The sequence below is a fragment of the Podarcis muralis genome, chromosome 8 (assembly GCF_964188315.1).
Source record: "Podarcis muralis chromosome 8, rPodMur119.hap1.1, whole genome shotgun sequence".
Taxonomy (NCBI): Eukaryota; Metazoa; Chordata; class Lepidosauria; order Squamata; family Lacertidae; genus Podarcis; species Podarcis muralis.
The window spans coordinates 9,231,604-9,254,247 of record NC_135662.1 but is presented as its reverse complement, the minus strand read 5'-3'; the positions used below and the strand labels follow the sequence as shown (position 1 = coordinate 9,254,247).

General features: G+C 45.6%; 1 protein-coding gene across 3 annotated transcripts in view; it reads left to right on the top strand.

Moving 5' to 3' along the window:
* The window catches only part of KHDRBS3 (KH RNA binding domain containing, signal transduction associated 3), a 114,511-nt gene that overhangs the window by 76,064 nt on the left and 15,803 nt on the right, over positions 1 to 22,644 (top strand). For all 3 annotated transcript variants that reach the window (XM_028736109.2, XM_077932722.1, XM_077932721.1), the window contains exons 6-7: positions 4,809 to 5,001; positions 7,970 to 8,052. In XM_028736109.2, coding sequence (XP_028591942.1) covers positions 4,809 to 5,001; positions 7,970 to 8,052 — 276 coding nt within the window. The remainder of the gene's footprint in view (positions 1 to 4,808; positions 5,002 to 7,969; positions 8,053 to 22,644) is intronic.

Genomic DNA, 22,644 nt, shown 5'->3' with positions numbered 1-22,644 from the left:
GACTTCCGTGAGGCAATGTGAGCTTCTCATTTTGGAACCATTCAAATATTCTCCGCTTTTATTATTCCCCACTAATGCCCTTAAGGCATAGTTTGGGGATTTGATTGATAGAGAGTGTGGTATTGGGCCACTTGACAGCTGCTTCATAAAATCACCATGCTCCCTTGCATTCTTATAAGGCAGCGGCCCACAAATCCTAGTCCCATCAATCCATTTTAGAGCTCCAGAAACCAGGAACCATCACAGAAAGGAGCCTGGGCATTTATTTATTTTTAATCCCAATGCACATCACTTTATGCTTGCTTGCACTGAATCACGTTACCATTTCGTTCACCCAGTTTGGAGACCATTTTGGAGTTTCTTACAATCCCTTTTTATCCGAGGGTCAGTCCGTTCTTCCATCTAGTTCAATATTGTTTATAGTGACTGATAGCAGCTCTTGAATGTGAAGCAGATAGATTTGCATGTCTTCAGGGGTTCACAGACACCTTTGTTGTTGCTGCTGCTGCTCCTTCAGGCTCTGTGACCTCATCCTGTTGTTCAGCTTGGTTCTTGAAAACACAGTCTTCAGAACAAAGGACCGCCCTGAACAGATGGGGCACAGCTTGCCTGGCAACCCTGACAGCAAACTTGGACGCAGACAAAAGTTCCAAGAGCACCAAGGAAAAACAATACAAGAGCCTTGGGGGACGTCAAATGAGTCACAAACTCAAGAGAGTGTTGAGAGCTTTCTCATTGACCCAAGCCACTTTTGCAAGGTGCCAACATTCACTTAAAGTTTGTGAGGCCAGAAGCACCCTGCATGCGTACTTGCAGCCTTTGCCGGCCTGGTGACCCTGATCTGGTACCTTGGACCACATCAGCTCCAGCCAGCTGTGTTGGCTGGGACTTGTATTACTTGCACTCCAAAAAACCTGGAGGCATGATTAGGCCTCTAGTGCAAGTTGAACACTCTAGCTGCGTCACTGCATGATAAAGGTCACTCAGAAGCATTGCAAACGCCTTTTTAACGGTACATTGATGTCAAAATATGTTGGTCAAGTGGTTTGTCTGTGGTTGGATGTCCCTTGAACCTAAACGAGGGAGAGCAGCAGGAGAGTAAGGTTAGGTCAGGGTCTATAACAATGAAGAAGACCCTTTACCCTTGCAGGAAAATAATGGTGGTAGAGAACAACAGCCTGCTTTCTTCTTCAAAGTGGAGCAGGGCCCCACCATGTGTATGGCCAACTGCTCTCAGCCAGTCAGTTCTGGGCGTTTGGGTAGGTGAACATAAACAAGTAACCTGCCGCTTGCCTCCATTTTGCTGGGCACAAAGCCCCGTGATCACATCTAAAACTACGAAAAGAATGAGTGAGCTTTTGCCTCTCCACTTCAGTCCTGAAGCTGTTGGCAAGGAAGTGGAGCTCTCTGCCCTTCCAGAAGATCCTCGGGGCAGCAACTGGGCCCCTCTCATTTCACCATTTCAAAGATGTTGGGGAGGTTGTCTGATTTTTCCTCCGTGTCCACACAATACACACATACATACAAACACACACACGCACACATGCACGTGAATTGTCAAGAGTACCTGCTTGTTTGTCTCTGTTTTGATAGTTATGCAAGCAGCGATCAGTAGTAATAAGTAGAACATAACATGAATGGTAGGATGCTGTTGTTGTTTGTTGTAATCCTGATGCATTCACAGGAATGAAAGGATAATATCACAGATGTTAACGTCACAGGATTTTAGTATGTGCAGCTGGAGGCCAGTGCTGTTGCTTAAAGGAACGCTTGAATGTTCAAGTCAGTGGAACACCAGACATATAGCTCATGCTAAATCTATATAGATATTCCCCCAGCCTCAAAATTGTGCGTCTGAGAAAACTTACAATGTGGAGGAGGGGACTATGCCACAGATGCTCTACATGTATCACAAAATCCTGACCATGTCACTTCAGGCACCCGAGCCTTCGCCAGGTACACTTCATCTTTCTTTTTGTCACTGTGAGATCTAGGAACTTGTTTTGGTTTGTTTGGGAAGAGAGATGCGAATTTGCAGAATATAATACAATGATGACAAGGTTCCATACTGGCCCTGTGAATCTTTCTGGAATGCATCTAAAACAAAGGAGATCTTGAACAGCTGTATCATAACTTGCATAAGCATGCATTAGAAACTTTGAACAAAATATAAGATTACAGGTAACTGGAAGTTGGATTTGAACATCAAAGGAAACAATGTAAAAATAGAACAGGTAATGCTGATGTGCATATTAATTAGGACAAATTGTTTAGGTTCAGTTCAGTTTGGGGTTGTTTTTTCCTGTGCTGCATTTATTTACAACCAAAAGCAAAAAGGGCAGATTTCCTTTCTGGATAAAGGTTAAGGAGGGAGAAAATAGGAGGGGAATGAAAGAGGCATCAGCAATTGATCCAATCAGCTGAAGTGGTTGAAACAAATTGGATTGGTTCCCCAAGTTGTCTTCACCTATTAGAGTTAGAGCCATCTAAGAAGCTGAGCAAAGGAATAGTGTGCTATAGACCAGCAAACCAGGGCATTTTCACACACAAGGCTCAAATCCTCATGCATGCTATTTTTAACACCTGATTGTTGCCCATGGAGAAGCAGCCTTTGTGATACAGTAGTCCTCAGGGTGGCGCTGTGGGTTAAACCACAGAGCCTAGGACTTGCCGATCAGAAGGTCGGCGGTTCGAATCCCCGCGACGGGGTGAGCTCCCTTTGCTCGGTCCCTGCTCCTGCCAACCTAGCAGTTCGAAAGCACGTCAAAGTGCAAGTAGATAAATAGGTACCACTCTGGCGGGAAGGTAAACAGCGTTTCCGTCACTGCTCTGGTTCGCCAGAAGCGGCTTAGTCACGCTGGCCACATGACCTGGAAGCTGTACGCCGGCTCCCTTGGCCAATAAAGCGAGATAGGCACCGCAACCCCAGAGTCGTCCACGACTGGACCTAATGGTCAGGGGTCCCTTTACCTTTTACTAAAGTAGTCCTCTGGCCAATGTCATTGTATAGATTGATGCAAGCATAGGGAACTGGGTCTCCCTCAGCCCCTCTGTAGGCCAGTCCATCTACCTGCAGTTCACCTGATGTCATAATGATGTTCAGGGGGTTTGAACCTGTCAAAGTTAAAAGAAGGTAACCGCAACTGCTGCTGATCAACTGCTCCAACATTCGCCTACAGAAACATGCTTGATAAGGTGAAAATGCTTAAATCTCAAACTAGAATTAAAATTAACTCTTGGTCATCTGTGCCATTGCGCTCAAGAGAGGGAACCATATGGTTGCAAGTAGCACACACATAAAACATTATTTGAAATCTGCGAAACATCTTGTATTCATATTGATGTACGTTGCATGCTTGAGGGCTGATGAAGCTGGAGGCTTTCAACTCCCCAAAAGGGTTTTGATGATGATTGCTTATTGAGATTAGGGGGACATTTCACGAGCCCATCACTAGCGTATTTGCATACTAATTCCAAGCAGCATCTCATTATAAAGTGGCCGATTTATCTGCTGGACACTTGCGTCTGTTTTACAAATGAGGTTAGCAGTCAAAACGGGAGAAATGGTCATACAGATGAGTACCTCTTGCTGACTTACATAATGGCTGTTGATTATTTATTAAATTTGTATACCGACCTTCATCCGAAGATTGCCGAGAGGTTCACAACATAAAAACACAAAATACGTCATAAAATACCCCCCCCCCCCAAAACCAACCAATAACTCCCCCTCCCACAAAACACACTTAATATTATGCTGGTTTGAATTAGAACACATAACAAGATACTTGGAAGTGACTGAATATACTCTGTAATGGGAGGAGGGAGAATAAGCGCTCTGAAGACGAGGAAAGAACATGAAGGTTGGCTCCCTGCCATTAAATCTATCCGTGTCTTGCTTGTTGAGCAGTTTCACAGGTCACCACTTGTGTGGCTTCCCTGCTGGAGGAATGTGTGTTCTGTATCTGAATATACGTTTGCATTTTGAATTCCTAAGGGGGAAGAACCTTTGTGCAGAAAATAATACATAATTGCCCTGTGGGCATGCACATCACACCTAAGTGTGTCTTTGTGGGCGTGTGTGCACATTGCAAAAACCAAAAACCATGACTTTGTGACTTCTGTTCCATGCATGGCATGGAAAGGGGGAACTCTGCTGCTACAGTAAGCCCATAACTTACGTGCATTCAGCTGGTGTGCATTCAACTTGCATCCAGATTTCCACACATGGCAAAAAATTAAAAAGGAGGCAGGGTTCTGGGGAAGATGACTTTGGCAGTCCCACCAACCATTGAACCCAATGAGTCTTGACTACCCAATTTTGGTTTTAGACGCAGTCCCCTGAACGTAACCTCCATATAACTTGAGGGCTTACTTTACTTCATTACTGGCTAGTAGGATTTCACAGCGGGAGGAAGCTCCAGAATGTGCCCATCCTAGCTATAGGATGTACCCAAGTCTCTGGAAACAGCGTAAGGAGAACTTCATGATGATGAGCAGTTCTCAAACAGAGGCATCGTCTACCTAAAAGCAGACCTACTTACCATATCCCTAGTGGCACCTTCACTTGGTTGCAACATGGGCACAAGCTTGCCCACTTAGCACCGTTCATTTACTTCTCCTTTCAAATAAGTCTTGAATTTACTCTTGTTTCCTGCTTCAAATTTCAACGCCAGAAAAGTTCTTTAAGCTGGCTCCCAGTTTAGGGGGCTTTGACTGGTTATGATAGTCACGTAATGTTTTTGTGTTCTATGATAGGGAAGAATTGGAACGTGCCATTTTAATATAAGTTACTCTCTTGTTCTTAGAACCCGCGGAGGTGTGCCACCCCCACCTGCAGGCATCCCAAGAGGGGCACCCGCACCCAGAGGAATACCCCCTGGTAGAGGTCCCATCACTCGTGGCCGGGGTCTTCTAACTCCCAGAGCAAGAGGGGTTCCACCATCTGCAGGCTACCGACCCCTTCCTCCTCCTCCAGCACAAGACACCTATGGAGAATACGTAAGTAGAACCCACCTTAAACTGCAGGAAGCTGTCCTATACTAAAACAGACCGTTGGTCCATCTAACTGGTCTCCGGGTCATTTCCTGACCCAATTCAAGTTGCTCACATTGAGGTTTAAAGCCCTACATGGCTTGGGCCCCAAATATCCGAAAGACAACCTCTTTCCCTCCAGACCCCCATGGATGTTGCAATCAGCGGAAGGGGTCCTCTTAGTAGTTCCACTTCCCTAAGAAGTTTGTTTGTTAGGGGCAACTTTTCCATGGGATTATATCGTAGTGATTATATCGTACCTACTCTGCTAGAAGACTCTGGGGAAGCATGATGCTTCAGGGAAGCCCATGGCTGTTCTCCCCAGGGAAGTCGTTTTCAAGATATATCCCCATACCATAAATCTAACCTGCCTTAACATACTGTGTCAAGGTGATCGATGAATATATTTGGATGTTTATTAACGATGCTCAAACCAACTGTTTCTCATTAGATCCATTTTTTACAAAGTGCTCCCATGGCACACTCTGCCTCACTGTTAGCAACATCTGTTGGAAAACAAACCTGTTAGGACTGAACATTAAGACTGAGCATATACCTCACTGTGTTATTAGCCAAATTAAGACTTTCTTAGACGCATAAAGGAAATAACCTGACACAAGAGAGCCTTTGCAAAACAATGACTCACACAGATCCTGTTACCACCCTCCTTGCTGGGGCCCAACACAGCTGTTTATTATAGTTACTATTTGGTTTTTGGTTTGGTTTGGTTTGCCCCCCCCCAAGTGCATGGCATCATTTTTGAATGGGAAACAAGCATGGGCATTGCATTTGGGGCAAATTAAAATGGTGGGCAGTTCCAGGAATGGCTCCCCTTAGAAAATGGCACAGCCACCTGCAGTTTACAGAAGTAAATTGACTCATAAGAGAGCATGATTAATTATTATAATAAACATGATGATTTTACAGTAGCTAACGAGGACCCAACGTAGCAAAGCTATATATAAAAAAGGACACAGTAGAAAAAATGCAGCAATGGTGTTCCGGTCCTCAAATATATCTACTCAGGCCAGTTCAGCTCTCTGGTAGTTGGTGGGAACCTGGTCAGGTGACTCATAGAAACCTGAGCATTTATGCAACAGGAACATGGGTCGTTCTAGGTGTAGTTAATAAGAGAAAGGAGCCGACCACCTCATATTCTGATTGGAGGACTGGTTTCTTCTGTTTATAGCTCTCCATCAGCTGAGAAACATTGGGGGGGGGGGTTGCTATTTATATTTATCACATACAAAGTGGCAAACATTTTCTGAGTGCTGCACAGAGGCCAAACGTACACAGTCAAATAGACATGATGCAAAAGCAACAGGGTGAGGAAGTAGAAAGCAAGCATAGGAATAATGTTTCATCTAGCAGGGAAGAGGAAAGCCAGTTCCCTGCTCCTCTCACCAACAGATGGGATCACACCGTCCTTCCTCTGGTCATGGTATTCTTCTTGCAACACTGGGGAAGTAGCCCTTCAAGTGGCCTTAGGTCCCTATGCCCGGTGGCAGAAGCCCAAGTATGCTGCCCTTCACTTCTGTAAGCCCAGGCAGTCATCATGTGCAATTTCCAGGGCTGTTGTCACACATCGTGCAGCATTAAACCTGGGTTTCCTGTATACAGTGGCGTAATGCATTTATGAGCACCTGCTTATCACCATCACACTTTACATTAAGTGTATGTTTAAAAATGGAAGGTGTGAAGTGGCTGTCCCACAGGAGGCTTTCTAAGGAACCTGAAAACCTGTTTTCCCCATAACTCCGCTAACTCAGCTAAAAACAGAAAGAGATTTCCTATTGAGAGCAGCAGCAGGATAGGAGGGAACCAGTGTGGCACTCCATAAACACAGAATTCCAGCTTCATTGCTATTAGGTGACCTGTATTAACACAGCCAAACATTTTCACTTCATTTTCTCTAAGGCATCACAGCAACAGAATTATATAGTTCTCCATTCTTCCAACACATACACCTATCCAGACATAATTCTCTAGGACTGCAGGTGGTTTTGCATTTCAGAAACCCACTTGTGAGTCTAATTTCTCATCAGATTCATATCTCTGGGATACATTTTAAAAAAACACACCAAAGTATATCAATTTATATGCAGAACTGGCCAAATAGGAATAAACGTGCTGCACTTGAAACCTCAAACACAGAAAACATTAACAGGAAGATGTCAAATCTAATTAAGGGCAAACTTGAAAGCATCCTTGAGCTCTACTTGATTGCTATTTAAAGGGAGTCTGTGAGTTGCAAGATAACGTGAGAGATGAGTTTCTTACATTCTGTTTTGGTGCTGTGTTCAAGAATACCATTAAGATAAATCACCCTCTTATAGAGATGGTTACTTACTGTTCTTGCAGTAAATCCTCTGATAATCCCCAACCCCAAAGTTTAGCGTAACCACCTCAGTTTGGCCCTTTCCTCTAAAGGATTAAGCAGAACACTTCACTACTCTTGACTGAGATCAGCTACAGTGACTTCAATGTCTCCGTTAAAAGGTGTTTTCAGGGAGAGCAGTAAGTATGTGTCTTCAGATTACTCACCAGATTAAACAGGACGGTTGCCCATGATGAGAAAGTTTGCAGTCCACTATCTGTTCAAGAGCCTTCCATTGTTGTGCCAAAGAACTATTTGGCTTGCCCGCACAAGTTCATGTTGTCTTTTTCTTGGAATGGAAATTCATGTCAACAACAACTTATCTGTTTACTGTGTTGCATGAAGGAAGAAACAGAAGTCCGGAGACTCCTTTGGTACACAGAACCAGTTGTGGACCTACTTGTGCTCAGGGCCTGTTTAACTAAGGTCCAGAACACCTTCAGTAAATTCATATTCCTGGAGATGTCATTTTGACTGGGAAAAAATAGGTGGTGTTTTGAGTTCTGTAGTAGTTCCTTGAATTGTAATGCCGCCTTTGTATTGAAATTGTTTCCCCAGGACTATGATGATGGATATGGCACTTCATACGATGAACAGAGCTACGATTCCTATGATAACAGCTATAGTACTTCAGCACAAAGGTAAGGAAGATGGCTTAATTCATTTAGAATGGTTGCATGAGTCACCATATATTTCTGGGAGTAAGTGGTTTTGATTTGTGATCAGTCTTGAAATACCCATCTTTGATAACAGGCAGAAGATTCATCCCTGGTGTAGGAGTGGAACAGCTGTTTAAGCCACTCAAGACTGTCCATTCAGTACTATATCACAGCCTAATATTGTCTGCTGCCACTGGCAGTGGCTGTTCAGGGTTTCAGGTCTTCCCCTTCGCCAGCTACGGATGGAGGAGAATTTTATTCGGTCCACATTTTAAAGCAAAGAGATCCAATTTGCAGTCCCCGCACTTAAACACTGTTTGGAATGCAGTTGTTACCTGGACTACACAGTTCTCATAATTTTATGGTGTAGTTCAAGCTCAAAAAACATTTACATTTAAATTGGGGGGATGCATATGAAAGCATCTTAAAAAACCTTATTTTTTAGGAAGATGCACACAATGTGAATATTTGTGGGTTCCCCCTTTCCATGCCAACACATGCAAAACTGAAATGAAGTGGAAATCAGCTGATCTGTCCATCCCTGTCACCTGCTACCTGGCCCTTTTGGCAGGAGATGTGAAGAACTGAATCTAATAATAATAATAATAATAATAATAATAATAATAATAATAATAATAATTTATTATTTGTACCCCGCCCATCTGGCTGGGTTTCCCCAGCCACTCTGGGCGGCTTCCATAAAAACCAAAGATACAGTAAAATACCACAGATTAAAAACTTCCCTGAACAGGGCTGCCTTAAGATGTCTTCTGAATGTCAGGTAGTTATTTATCGCTTTGACATCTGATGGGAGGGCGTTCCACAGGGCGGGCGCCACTACCGAGAAGGCCCTCTGCCTGGTTCCCTGTAACTTGGCTTCTCGCAATGAGGGAACCGCCAGAAGGCCCTCAGCGCTGGACCTCAGCGTCCGGGCAGAACGATGGGGGTGGAGACGCTCCTTCAGGTATACTAGGTCCTTTTCCACACAAGAGATGCTGTGATACCTTCATGAGACGAAGTGCTTCCTCTCTAGGTCACATTCTGCCCTCCTCTGCACGGTCTTGATTGCCATTTATTTTTGACAGGGTTAGGTGTAACGTGCAGCAGCAGCAAATATTCCACTTCCAACATACCTCTCCCACTGGTTGATATGAGCAGACCATATTGAGGAGCAGATGGCCACGCGGGGGCTGAGGGTGTGTGGCACTCACTTGACCTCTTTTCGCCCACAGCACTGATGCACACAAGAGGGGCAAGGCAGCAGGGAAGTCAGCAAGATGAAAATGCACCATTTGAGCCAATTCAGAGCTCTCACAAGTGCATTTGCCCCATGTCAGGCTTACCCCTGCCTCACCTCTCTCTCTTTCTGTTGCGGCATGCAGCAGTGGTGCACGTGACTGGATGTCAGATGGAAGCCTCCATCCCCGCAACCAGTAGTGACCACACCTTTGGACAGGAGTGTGATAGTAGTAGACATCCTGTTACATAACTAAACCAGCCTACATGCGGTTTAAAAGGTAAAGGTAAAGGTACCCCTGCCCGTACGGGCCAGTCTTGACAGACTCTAGGGTTGTGCGCCCATCTCACTTAAGAGGCCGAGGGCCAGCGCTGTCCGGAGACACTTCCGGGTCACGTGGCCAGCGTGACAAAGCTGCATCTGGCGCAGCACACGGAAACGCCGTTTACCTTCCCGCCAGTAAGTGGTCCCTATTTATCTACTTGCACCTGGGGGTGCTTTCGAACTGCTAGGTTGGCAGGCGCTGGGACCGAGCAACGGGAGCGCACCCCGCCGCGGGGATTCGAACCGCCGACCTTCCAATTGGCAAGCCCTAGGCGCTGAGGCTTTTACCCACAGCGCCACCCGCGTCCCTAAACATGCGGTTTATTTTCAGCAAAAGCAAAAAATTTATACTATTTGAAAGTGAACTAAGTAAATAGATGTGATACCTTATTATACACAAATCTTCAACCTTGCATGGCTTTTGTGCTAGCGGATAGCTGTTAAATTTGGGGTAGTCTCTGGATTTTCACAGAGAAGTTTATTGCAAGCTTTCTTGTCCAACTCAGCTGGAAGACTCTTTCTTGTCCAACTCAGCTGGAAGACTCTTTTGTTAAATATCCATTCATGTATTCTTAGCTATGGAGATCCCACATTGGTTGGATTGGGATGGCTTGCAAAGTAAGTATCATTCTGGGTTCCTGCAGCCTAGCCTTTTCACTGGCCCTAAGGAAGTAGATTCCCAGCAGCATAACTCATGGCAATGTAGTGGACTTCTAAAGGAATTACTTTTGGCAGCTGATTAGAATGCAAATTGGGCCTGCTGTGATTTGTGCTGGCTGTAGTCACTCAGCTCCATTGACTAAAGTGAGAAAGATGACGTAACTCTTTAATGTTGAGGGATAACGTTCAGTGGAAATTAGCCGCAGCAATTTACACATGTTTAATGAGACAAGCCGGTGCTAAGCCAGTCCAGTGTGCCACAATGAAAGAGGAGAGAACAACAATATTGGTGTAGATTTCGAAGGCTGTACACTACCAGGCACTTGTTTACATTGCTCTCTGGTGATTTGGGACAAGCTGTTTGATTTCCAGACTGTCGAAAGCTATGTTTTCAATACCAGGTTAAGAAAAGCAAAACAGCCAGATGGCTATATGAGAGATTGGCAGCTACGTTTTGTGTGATGGGTTGAGCAAGACTCATCTTAAACTGTTGTATATAGATGGGTGACTTGGTTTTCTGCAAAATTTAGCTGGCCATTGAACTGGAGAAGTTTAAACGCCCTGTAAACCCTAGCTTCCTCCCCGTGTTGATGCACGCACCCCAAATGCCTTTATGCTGGCTTTGATCACTTCCCTGTGCTCAGTATATTTATAGGGACACCGTGATACTCCTTGATCCCAGTAATGTTACTCAGATTTAGAGTCACAATAATTCTGTTCTTCAATTGGTCTAATAACCATACTAGAGCAATTTAATCACCAAATCCCTCCTAGAACCAAATGCAAAGTCTGGGTCTCTTTGGTTTGTTTTATATATATATATATTATAAAAAACCCCCCTGCAAACTGCAATTTAGCACTTTGCAAAGACAAATTGTGCTGAAATGTGGAATCTGTTTAGAAACATTACATTACACAAAATGAGGCCAGCGGTCTATGCGCCTTGAGGGCTTCCCACGTTTTCCACACAAGTGTTTCCAAAGACTGGTAACGGGGCAAATGCAGACTGTTGCTAATAAATCAATTGCCTATGTCTGCTCACTATTTAATGTTCTCCAGAATACATAAGATTTATCACAGAGGAATTGTGGAATAATGGTAGAGTATGGAAACAAAGTCCACCGGGGAGATGTACTACATCATTTGGATTTAGCACTGCCATCTGCTTAATAGCACTGAGATGACTACCGAGGTACTTATGATCAACCATTCATAGCAGTGACAGATGCTGCAGAGAGTTAACATGGCAGAGAATGAGCTTTGTTACTAAAATTTGGATTATGTGACAAGGTTACAGAAAAAGGGAGGGGAAGGAGTGGCTGCGTACCTGCCCATTGCCACGGAAATGCTTCCTTTTCACTGCATTATCACCTGACTGTTGGCTGCCCTCCAGGTTCTCAGTCTGATCCGATATGAGAAAAGGCTTAACAGATTTGACAAAACTGATTGATATTGAGTTAGTCATTTTGCACAAATGCTTACCGATCTAAAGGAATGTACAGACATGTTGACTTTGAGGTTGATTTGTATTCACACTAGCTGCCTGAGTAAACTCAACATGGTAGGACTGTGCTAACACTGTTGCTTCAGGCCAGGTCAGTTACTGATGGAGCAACAGCTAGCTGGCTTTGTAGAGTCTGGGATCTCAACTCATGATGGCTGAAGGATACTAAGGCAGTTTTGGAACCATTTTAAGGTCTGGTCCAAATGACTGAGTGGCGCTGTCTCCAAAGAACAATTCTGGACCTCACGGTATTGCTAGAATTAATATTTATGTGAGATTAGCGTAGCTTTAGGGATGGTTGCTGTTCCTTAACTGCAAATGGAAACCTGGCATTTGGCTGGAATGCATATCACCCAAGTGCCGAGGGTGAAAGGGTGCCTACAAGAGGCCAGCACTGTTTTCTCCAGCACACTCTTCCAAGGCAATTTGCCCAAAGGAGACCAACAGATCACACTCCCAGCCAGGGCGCAAAATGTTCCCCCTCTCCTTTCCTCTCTCTGGTCCAGAGTTTGTCCTGCTCTGGAGGTCAGACGGGCGTTGAGGATTCCTTCAAGGGAGTCCAGGTGACTATGATGCAGAGACAAGGTTGAGCAGGGAGAAAGAGAGTGACTGGGGCAAACTCACGGCATGGTGCTGAGCATCACAAGGCTTCTGCACCTTCCTGTTGTGTGGGAAGGGAACTTCCAGTAGGAGACATATTTACAGTAGGGAAAACTGGGGCATCGTCACACCGCCTCCTCAGATTTGCTGCCCTGAGCAAGTGCTCCATTTGCCCTCCTGTAAATATGCCTGTAGATATACCTCTTATAAAGGGGACGCGGGTGGCGCTGTGGGTAAAAGCCTCAGCGCCTAGGGCTTGCCGATCGAAAGGTCGGCGGTTCGAATCCCCGCGGCGGGGTGCGCTCCCGCTGCTCGGTCCCAGCGCCTGCCAACCTAGCAGTTCGAAAGCACCCCCGGGTGCAAGTACATAAATAGGGACCGCTTTATAGCGGGAAGGTAAATGGTGTTTCCGGGTGCGGCTCTGGCTCGCCAGATGCAGCTTTGTCACGCTGGCCACGTGACCCGGAAGTGTCTCCGGACAGCGCTGGCCCCTGGCCTCTTGAGTGAGATGGGCGCACAACCCTAGAGTCTGTCAAGACTGGCCCGTACGGGCAGGGGTACCTTTACCTTTTTATACCTCTTATAAAGGTAAAGGGACTCCTGACCATTAGGTCCAGTCGTGGCCGACTCTGGGGTTGCGGCGCTCATCTCACTTTATTGGCCAAGGGAGCTGGCGTACAGCTTCTGGGTCATGTGACCAGCATGACTAAGCCGCTTCTGGCGAACCAGAGCAGCGCACGGAAACGCTGTTTACCTTCCCGCCGGAGCGGTGCCTATTTATCTACTTGCACTTTGAGGTGCTTTCGAACTGCTAGGTTGGCAGGAGCAGGGACCGAGCAATGGGAGCTCACCCCGTCGCAGGGATTTGAACCGCCGACCTTCTGATCGGCAAGTCCTAGGCTCTGTGGTTTAACCCACAGCACCACCCGCGTCCCTCTTATACACGTCTTATACACACATACATATCACAAAATTTGGTCTCAACAGCTTGCTTGGTGCCATGCGACCAATGCTCTGGAGGTATAAAGCCCTTCTCTTAATTATCACACACTCTTTGCAAATGGCAAGTAGGGCTGTGGGTTTTATTCGTTCGTTTGTGGTAGGAGGAATGTGTACAGAATCGCCTTTTTCTGCAAACGCACCTATAAGCAAATGATGTGATTCTGGAGAAGTTTCGAAGCCACGGTGGCTCATACAGTTGAAGGCTAAATTAAGCACCTGAGACCGATAAAGAATGACGGTAGTCTAAAGCAAAACAAGTGTGTTGCAGAGAAATGATTTCACACATGAAAGCCGTAGTACCTTTCTGAGAGGCTGAGAGCACCAAAGCTGTGGTGTACCACCCTGCAGTTATCAATCACAGGCTGAATGGCCTCGTGCTGCTGCAGAGGCAACCTGCAACATTCTTCTTGTTTTTGTTTTACTCTGTGTTTAATTAGAAAATTCAACTTTGGAGATACTCATTGGAGGCAGATGTTTAGAAGTGGTAGTGTTGAGATTTAAAAGTTGTACTAAAATTTAATTGCTTGCATTGTGCTTCCAGTGCGCTGAATTATATTTAAGTCGACTGTGCACCTTCAGGGCATACCCAAATACTTACTGCACTAAAGCTGCAATCTTGTATGCAGTTACAAGTCCCAGAGCCTTGGTTGCCTAAGAAGAGAGATGTTGAGGCTCAATCCTGTCAGAAGAAACTTAAGTTCTCTGACCCAAAGGATCTAATCTCCAATCCCAGATCTGTGTGATGATGGAAGGGCCCACTGGACATGCCTAGATATATTGCTTTCATTCTGGGGCTGAATCCTAGTTCTGACTTCAATGAGACTCAGGCACATCTTAACTGTGCATAGAACTGTAGCCTTACATGACCCAGTTGTGGTGCTGAACTGAGAAAGAAGGCATGCCATTATACCATGATTTGTGAAATAGCACTGATGAAGTGCACAGGCTGATTTGTGCCATTCAGATAAGCAGGGGCAATAATGTCATGCAAACAACAACATCCACACCAATTCCTTAAGCCATTAGCCATTTCAGCAGTGACTTTTGAGGGTGTGGGGAGGCAATGCAACTGACACTTCTCTTTTCTGTGCCTTGCCATTAATGTGCAAGATAGGTTTGGGACAAAATAGAGTACAGCAAGGAATAGGACTCATAAGCCGGTTGCAATTCTTGCTCCTCTTGCTTGCTATCACATCCAAAATTATAGTTGATGGCCTCCAACTGAGCAGAATGTACTGTAGAATTGGTTGTAAAGCAAAAAGTACTGGGACTGAAACTTGACACAACACACAGGCATTTTGTAGGCATTCTGGTCATCACAAATCTGTACGCATCACTCCTGATACACCTGGTACTTGGAAATAATAACCTCCTAAGATTGTTCCTGAGAGACAATATAAATGATGTCATGACCAAGCACCTGATTCTGTATACACTTGTATGAATGAGAGAGCTTTCTGGATGTAGGTATTTGATTTGGATGTTGCCAGCCAGACGAGTTTGCTGCTGAAAGAGCCATTTCCCTGTGGGCAGTCAGCATAGCAAACAGTTAAGACTACCAAGGCCTGCCATAGTTGCGGTAGCTGTTGGCATGTATAGAAGACTAGGGAATTGATGGTGTTTCTTCTCTGGCTTCGTACTGAGTTTTGGAGCAGGAAACGGCAAAAGGTTTGGTTGCTCCAAGTACCCCCTGAAACCAGTATGAGACCTCCAGCCTATTCCACACACTCCTTTCTCACCCACTCAACATGAAATAGAAGACTCTTTCCTACCTCCTCTGATTTCCCTGTCAGGAATAGCTGGTGGCTTAGGTCCTAGCTGTCTGTTCAATAAATCATGACACAGTGTCATATGTCATGCGTTGTTCACCCAAGGTTGCATTTTCCTAAATTTGAGACCTGATAAGTAACAGATTGGGGGCATGGGTGGCACTGTGGGTTAAACCACAGAGCCTAGGACTTGCCGATCAGAAGGTCGGCAGTTCGAATCCCTGGGGTGAGCTCCCGTTGCTTGGTCCCTGCTCCTGCCAACCTAGCAGTTCGAAAGCACGTCAGAGTGCAAGTAGATAAATAGGTACCGCTCCAGCGGGAAGGTAAATGGCGTTTCTGTGCGCTGCTCTGGTTCACCAGAAGCGGATTAGTCATGCTGGCCACATGACCCAAAAGCTGTCTGTGGACAAATGCCGGCTCCCTCGGCCAATAAAGCGAGATGAGCACTGCAACCCCAGAGTCGGTCCCTTTACCTTTTTAAGGAACAGATTATTGTTATTATGTCCTGGTACGTAAAACCACAACATTCAAACAGGATGTATTTTCTTTTTCCCATGTATGAATTTAGGTGTTTGCGAGATGGGGTCGTAAAGATTTAGTTGACATGTGTATGCAAACAGGTGTAGATGTGTCTTTAAAAATCTAGTTCTTGGGCCTAGGTTATTGGTTGTCTTTTTCTTTTTACCAGAAAAGTAAGTAATAGAGGTAAGAGCTGGCCTCATTGAGCCATCTGCCTTCTCTATCCTTTGAAAATGTTCTGTTCCCAATAAAGCAGTTCTATATTAAAACCAAAATATGCATTTTGACTTCCTCAGCTCCACGCGGCAGATGCTGTCCTGTGGATATAAGCTGAATGTGGAAGGCTTGAGTCACAACAAGTACGCTTGGGCTTCTTCTTTCATGATCACAGGAGGCTCAGGGGAGCAATGCAGGTCTTCACATGTCCTTCCTGGTTAGGCATGCGAGGAAGAAAGACTTGAGACCTAATCCCCTTCCAACACCCGAAAGGCTGATGCTTACAAGGCTTACTTTCTTAGAAACATTGTGCATGAGATGCAACAACATTCACACAAAACGGAAGCTTTCCTTTCAATAGTCAAATAAGATTCCAGCCTCTGTGGTAGTGAGGGAGAAGTTTGGGAGTTGCAGACTCACTTTCTCTCACCAGAAACTTAACGTATTTTTTGCCCTATAGGACACACTTTTTCCCCTCCAAAAATGAAGGGGAAATGTGTGTGCGTCCTATGGGGCGAATGCAGGCTTTTGCTGAAGCCTGGAGAGCGAGAGGGGTCGGTGCGCACCGACCGCTCTCCAGGCTTCAGGAAGCTATCCGCAAGCCTTGGGAGCCCACGGGAGTTCCCGCGCTGGGCTCCCACGGCTTGCGGAGAGCTGCCTGCATCCCTGCGGATAGCAGCCTGTTCTGGGGGCTGGGGTCGGGGGAAGCTCAGGCTTCCCCTGCTCCAGCCCCACGCCTGGGGGGGAAAATTTTTTTTCCCCTTTATTCCCCCCCCCAAAAAACTAGGTGTGCCCTATGGGCCGGTGCGCCCTATGGGGTGAAAAAGATGGTGCCTCGCAAGACGAAATTAATCCGTTCCGCGAGTCTCTTCGTCTTGCGGTTTTTTTGTCTTGCGAAGCACGGCTATTAGTGGCTTAGCGGCTTTAAGAAAAAGGAAACAAACTTGCAAGAACTCGCAAGACGTTTTGTCTTTTGAAGCAAGCCCATAGGGAAATTCGTCTTGCGGAACGACTCAAAAAACGGAAAACCCTTTCGTCTAGCGAGTTTTTCATCTTGGTAGGCATTCGTCTTGCGGGGCACCACTGTAGTTTGATGTAGTGGTCTAAGTAAGAGCATCTCCTCTGCTGCTGTATCAATAGGTGTCTCTTAGCAAGCCACTGTTCACTCTCTTAGCCTTATTCTCTCTCCCCCTCAATGCAGTATACTGCAGGGATAACACAACTGATACAACATCACACAGTCTTTGTAGAGACCATTGCGGCAATGTTTGTGAAGCATTTTGATCATTTAAAAAGCAATATGTAAATACTGTTCCATGTCATATAAGGAAGCATTTCATTAGTAGAGTCGTAGAGTTGAAGGGGACTATGAGGGTCATCTAGTCCAACCGCCTGTAATGCAGGAATCTTTTTGTCTGACACGGTGTTTGAATCCACAGCGCTGAGATTAAGAGTCTCGTGCTCTACTGACTGAGGCTGGGAAGCCTGTGGCCCCTCCACACAGCAGAGATTGGTACATTAGGGCAACTGAGGAACTGCCCTACCATTCTCAGGCAGCCCTCACCTTCCCCTTGTAAAATTCAGCAGGGAAGAGGACAAGTGTCATAACTAGGATTAGGTGCCACTGACTCCAACTGCTGTTGTCCTCTTTGCCTTTCACCCTACCAGTCCCAATGAGTACCACCCACCACGACTTCCAGGTTTTACTGGTCTCCAACTCCCATCAAACAAAGTTAGCATGGCCACTTGTTGGGGATGATGGGAGATGGGAGTCTGAAAACATCTCCAGGACCGCAAGTTCCCCGCCACTGCAATAGAGAAACCAGCCCTTCTCTGGACAGTAGAACTTGAGGCAATGGCGTCAAGTTACAAGGAATGAGATTCCAACTGGACATCAGGAAGAACTTTCTCACAGTAAGAGCTGTTCGATAGTGGAATGGACTCCCTCTGGAAGGGATGGACTCTTCTTCCTTTGGGGTTTATAAGCAGAGGTTGGACCTGCCACGGGTGCATTGCAAGGGGTTGGACTAGATGACCCTTGGAGCCCCTTCCAACTCAATGATTCTCACACATTCTAGATTGAAGAAGTGTGTGAGATGCTGCTTTTCAGGAGAGAACTTTCCAGTTGCCAGTGTGGTATAGCGGTTGAAGTGTCTGATTAAGACATGGGGGACAAGAGTTCAAATTCTGACTCAGCCATGAGGCTCATTGGTTGATCTATGGCTGTCACTGTCTCTCAGCCTAACCTACCTCCCAGGGTCACTGTGGGGATAAAATGGGGAGAGGAAAGAACCATGTACACTGCCTTTAGCTCCTTGGTGGAAAGGTGGAATAGAAACATAATAGAAATAAACAAAAATTCACTGCCCATCAAGACCTACGGCCCCCAATCTTCCTGTACCTTGGCACCAATCTGCAGTAATTAATTCAGAATAAAGCAGGCAATTGGAGCCATTTCATTGTGTCGTATTCAACCCTGACAGGTGTACTGGACAGTGTATTCAAGCCCCCTTCTCACACTTGATATAGACAGAGCATTTTTGGTGTTTAGCTAAAATAAGATTTAGAACGAACAATCCAAAGAATTACCCACGTTGATGAAACCGTATTTCGGAGGGGGCTGAGGCTTGCAGTTCTCAGAGGAAAAAGGGGAGGGGGGGAGAGAGTAGAATACTCAGTTGGCGGCTGTCCTAATCGCATTCATGTTCATAGCTTGTGGAAGAACCATGGGGAATTGGGGTTTGGTAGAACTGCCAACACAGAGAAGAATCGAAGATCAAGGTTGATGTTATCTCTGGTGCCAGACAAGAGCATCATTAATACTACACAAGCATAAAAGGCAGCAAGCTGAATTAATGGGGAGATCTCTGTGACTGTTAGGTGGAAGTTGCCATGTTTAAGGGCAGGGGAGACTGAAATATCTCTTCATTTTAACAACTTCGGCTGCCTCGTGCATCACTTTTATTTAGGTGTATACCTAAAATATTATAAGTGCATACTTGAAAAAAAATGCGAAGTTCTAGTGAAGACAGACTTGTCTTTGCAGAAGTGCAGTGGGTTGTTGAATAGTACTTTATCTGATATAAAGTTGCTTCTTTAAAAGTCATATTTTTATTATGACTTAATTTGTACTGGATCGGATTGTTACAAGAACTTTGCTGCATATTTTTGTTGGTTCTTCAGCTTGTTGTAGACCGCCTTGTGTATAGAGAGATAGAAAGGCGGTATACAGATTAAAAGTAGAATGAGATTAAACGAAAAAGCCCTTGGGTTGCGTTAGAAAAATGTGTGTTTTCAAGTTTAGCAGAATTCCATTGGGCAGCCAGTACTTTTCCTGGTTTACATCTCAGTGGCTCTTGATGTAATGTGAATAGGCAGTTCTCCTTCTATGTGACTGGATGCTTTGGACTTGAGGCTCTATTCAGCCAGAACTCTGAATATTTTTACCTTGAGCTTCCCAGTAGTACCACACAAGCTCTCATGTTAAGCACTGCATGGAAGCCTTTGCAAAGGTCAAGCAGATCCACAATAGCTAAACGGCTAGAGCGGTTGACCCAAGGAGCTGAACTTGGTATAATAGCACTCTTACCAACAACTGGATTAGCAGCTGTACAGAAGATGCAGACCGTTTCTTTCTGATAATACGTAAGCAGCGTTACATTGTCCTGGCTTAGCATTTTCTAAAATCACAGCAGCACAGCTTGCTTCCCAGCCACCCCGGGAAAATGGTTTCCGTTTCTCTTCAGAGGAAGAGAGCTTTAAGTATTGAACTGCTCCCCAGCTGGCACAACCAGTAGTCAGGGATAAGAATAAGAATTTTATTATTTATACCCTGCCATCTGTGTGGGTTGCCCTAGCCACTCTTTGTGGCTTCCAACATATACAAAAACATTACACATTAAAAACAGGGCTGCTTTCAGATGTCTTCTAAAGGTTAAGTAGTTACTCGTCTTCTTGACACCTGATGTGAGGGCGTTCCATAGGGAGGGCACCACTACTGAGAAGGCCCTCTGCCTGGTTTCCTGTAGCTTCACTTCTCACAGTGAAGGAACCGCCAGAAGGCCCTCGGAGCTGGACCTCAGTGTCTGGGATGAACAATGAGGGTGGAGACGCTCCTTCAGGTATACAGGGCCAAGGACCTTAAGGGCTTTAAAGGTCAGCACCAACACTTTGAATTGTGCTCAGAAAAGTCCTGGGAGCCAATGTAGATCCTTTAGAACCAGTGTTGATATGGTCCTGGTGGTCGCTCCCAGTCATCAGTGTAGCTGCCGCATTCTGGATTAGCTGTAGTTTCTGGGTCACCTTCAAAGGTAGCCCCACGTAGAGCGCATTGCAGTAGTCCAAGTGGGAGATAAGCACTCTGGCAAGACAGTGTGCAGGCAGGTAAGGTCTCATTCAGCATACCAGATGGAGGTGGTAGACAGCCACCCTGGACACAGAATTGACCTGTGTCTCCATGGACAGTTGTGAGTCCAAAATAACTCCCAGGTTGCGCACCTTGTCCTGGACATTGTGGGATGATGGACGTTGTAGTGTGAAACCTCAGGGGAGTGCCACACTGGGACAGGTGCCTTAGAGCAGTGTTTCCCAACCTTGTGCCTCCAGCTGTTTTTGAACTACAACTCCCATCATCCCTGACTAGCAAGACCAGTGGCAAGGGATGATGGGAATTGTAGTCCAAAAACAGCTGGAGGCACAAGGTTGGGAAACACTGCCTTAGAGCATGTCTCTCTTGATGAGTGCAATCTCTAGTTGGAATGTATCTGCCGAATATTGGGTTGGGTAACCGTCACAGCCCTTCCATAGTTAAGGCAACCAATCTGTGCTCCCAGCGCTCATCTTCTCTTAAGCATTGTTCATTCAACTGTTCCTGTGGATTGATTGAGGGGAGAACGTTGACTGATCCATGGAGAAAACCGGCCCATTTCAGCCCTGTAGCGCTGCACTCCCCTCTAAAGCTTGCCTTCTCCTCCGAGGTGGCTTTGCTTTTTGCGGCAGTGTTTTTATTTTGATTTGTCCGCCACCCTGGGCGATGTGTTGGAAAGGCAGAACGCGAGGAGCACGAACAAATAAAATCTCATCGATTCTGACAGCTTGTTTCCAAAGTGGTTTTTAGCATATTTATTAGTTTTATACAGAGGCTTCTGATTAGGATGGGCACATTCTGAATTCCCGTACTTCACCGCTATTTCTGCTCGGGCACTTTCTCCGAGGCTGAAACTCTATATGTTATTTAAATAAACAAATGAGCCCTGGATTGCAAAATTCAACACCAAGCAAGTACACAGCTAGTGGGGCATGTTCAGCTTGGCAGGTTGAAAGTTGTTTAGGCCTGTGCAGTTTTTTTAACAAGCAATCGTTCTCCCTCTTTGGCTCATGAATGATTGCGGGACTTGGTTTTTCTTCCCTGCCTAATAGCTTTCCCTCACTGTATAAAACTTGCTATTATTTCTTGAGGTCCAAGGACAGGAACTTGTTGTGGGGTAGAAGGGAACCGGTGACGGTCCCTTGTTGTCTTAGGCAAGTCTCTGAGCACTTTTATGTGTGACCCAAAGGATTATTGTGACCCAAAGGATTATTGGCACCCAGAAAGAGTGACTGAGAACTAGCTGCACGTCACATTGCACTCTCTTCCCAGTGAATGTTTCCTGGCAGGTTAGCTTGGGATAGATGCATGGTCTCTGCATGCTTTCAGTAAAACTTGCAGCTTGTCCTCAGGCCAGCACAGTTCCCATTGTGCAAGTGCTACACATTGTGTGACTCTCAAGATTGGCAGCCTACACAACAAGTTTTCCTGAAGCTGCCCACTTCTGTTTTCTGGGGCCGTGCCTCTTAGCATGTGCAGAGTGCCAGCAATGTTAGAAAATAGCCAGGTGCATTTTGGAACTGGCACGGGTCAGATTGCGACCGTGTGGAGATCTCTGGATGCCAGATAGGCAACTGGGGAAAGCAGAATATCCCTTAGAGAAGGATCTGTAATATTTTCCTTGAAGGTTGAATTTGTTTTATTATGGATGTTTTTATTTGATGTGCCGGCATTTGAGATTTGTTCTTTAAAATATAAAGCAGTATATAAATGAAATTAACTACAACAACCATACAAACCTCAATGTAAAAAGAAAAAAAGATGCCTAGACATTGCATTGTGGCAACCATAACCTAAGTTTAAGGTGCCATTTAACGATTAGATTATTTATCTGAGTTTCTAACACTGAGTGCCGGATCTTTTAAGGGACCTAATGTCAGCTTGTGCAGAGTGTTTTTCCCCCCTTCTGACAGAAGGCTTAAAAAACAAACAAACCACACTTTTATAGCACCTAGGTAAAGGTAAAGGGACCCCTGACCATTAGTTCCAGTCGTGGCCGACTCTGGGGTTGCAGCGCTCATCTCGCTTTATTGGTCAAGGGAGCCGGCGTAGAGCTTCCGGGTCATGTGGCCAGCATGACTAAGTTGCTTCTGGCGAACCAGAGCAGCGCACGGAAACGCCGTTTACCTTCCCGCCGGAGCGGTACCTATTTATCTACTTGCACTTTGATGTGCTTTCGAACTGCTAGGTTGGCAGGAGCTGGGACCGAGCAACGGGAGCTCACCCCGTCACGGGGATTTGAACCGCCGACCTACTAATCAGCAAGTCCAAGGCTCTGTGGTTTCACCCACAGCGCCACCCATGTCCCTACATTTGCTATTAAGAATGCATTTTAAAGTGCAATGCAGAATGCCTTTCCCTGTGATAAACACCATCT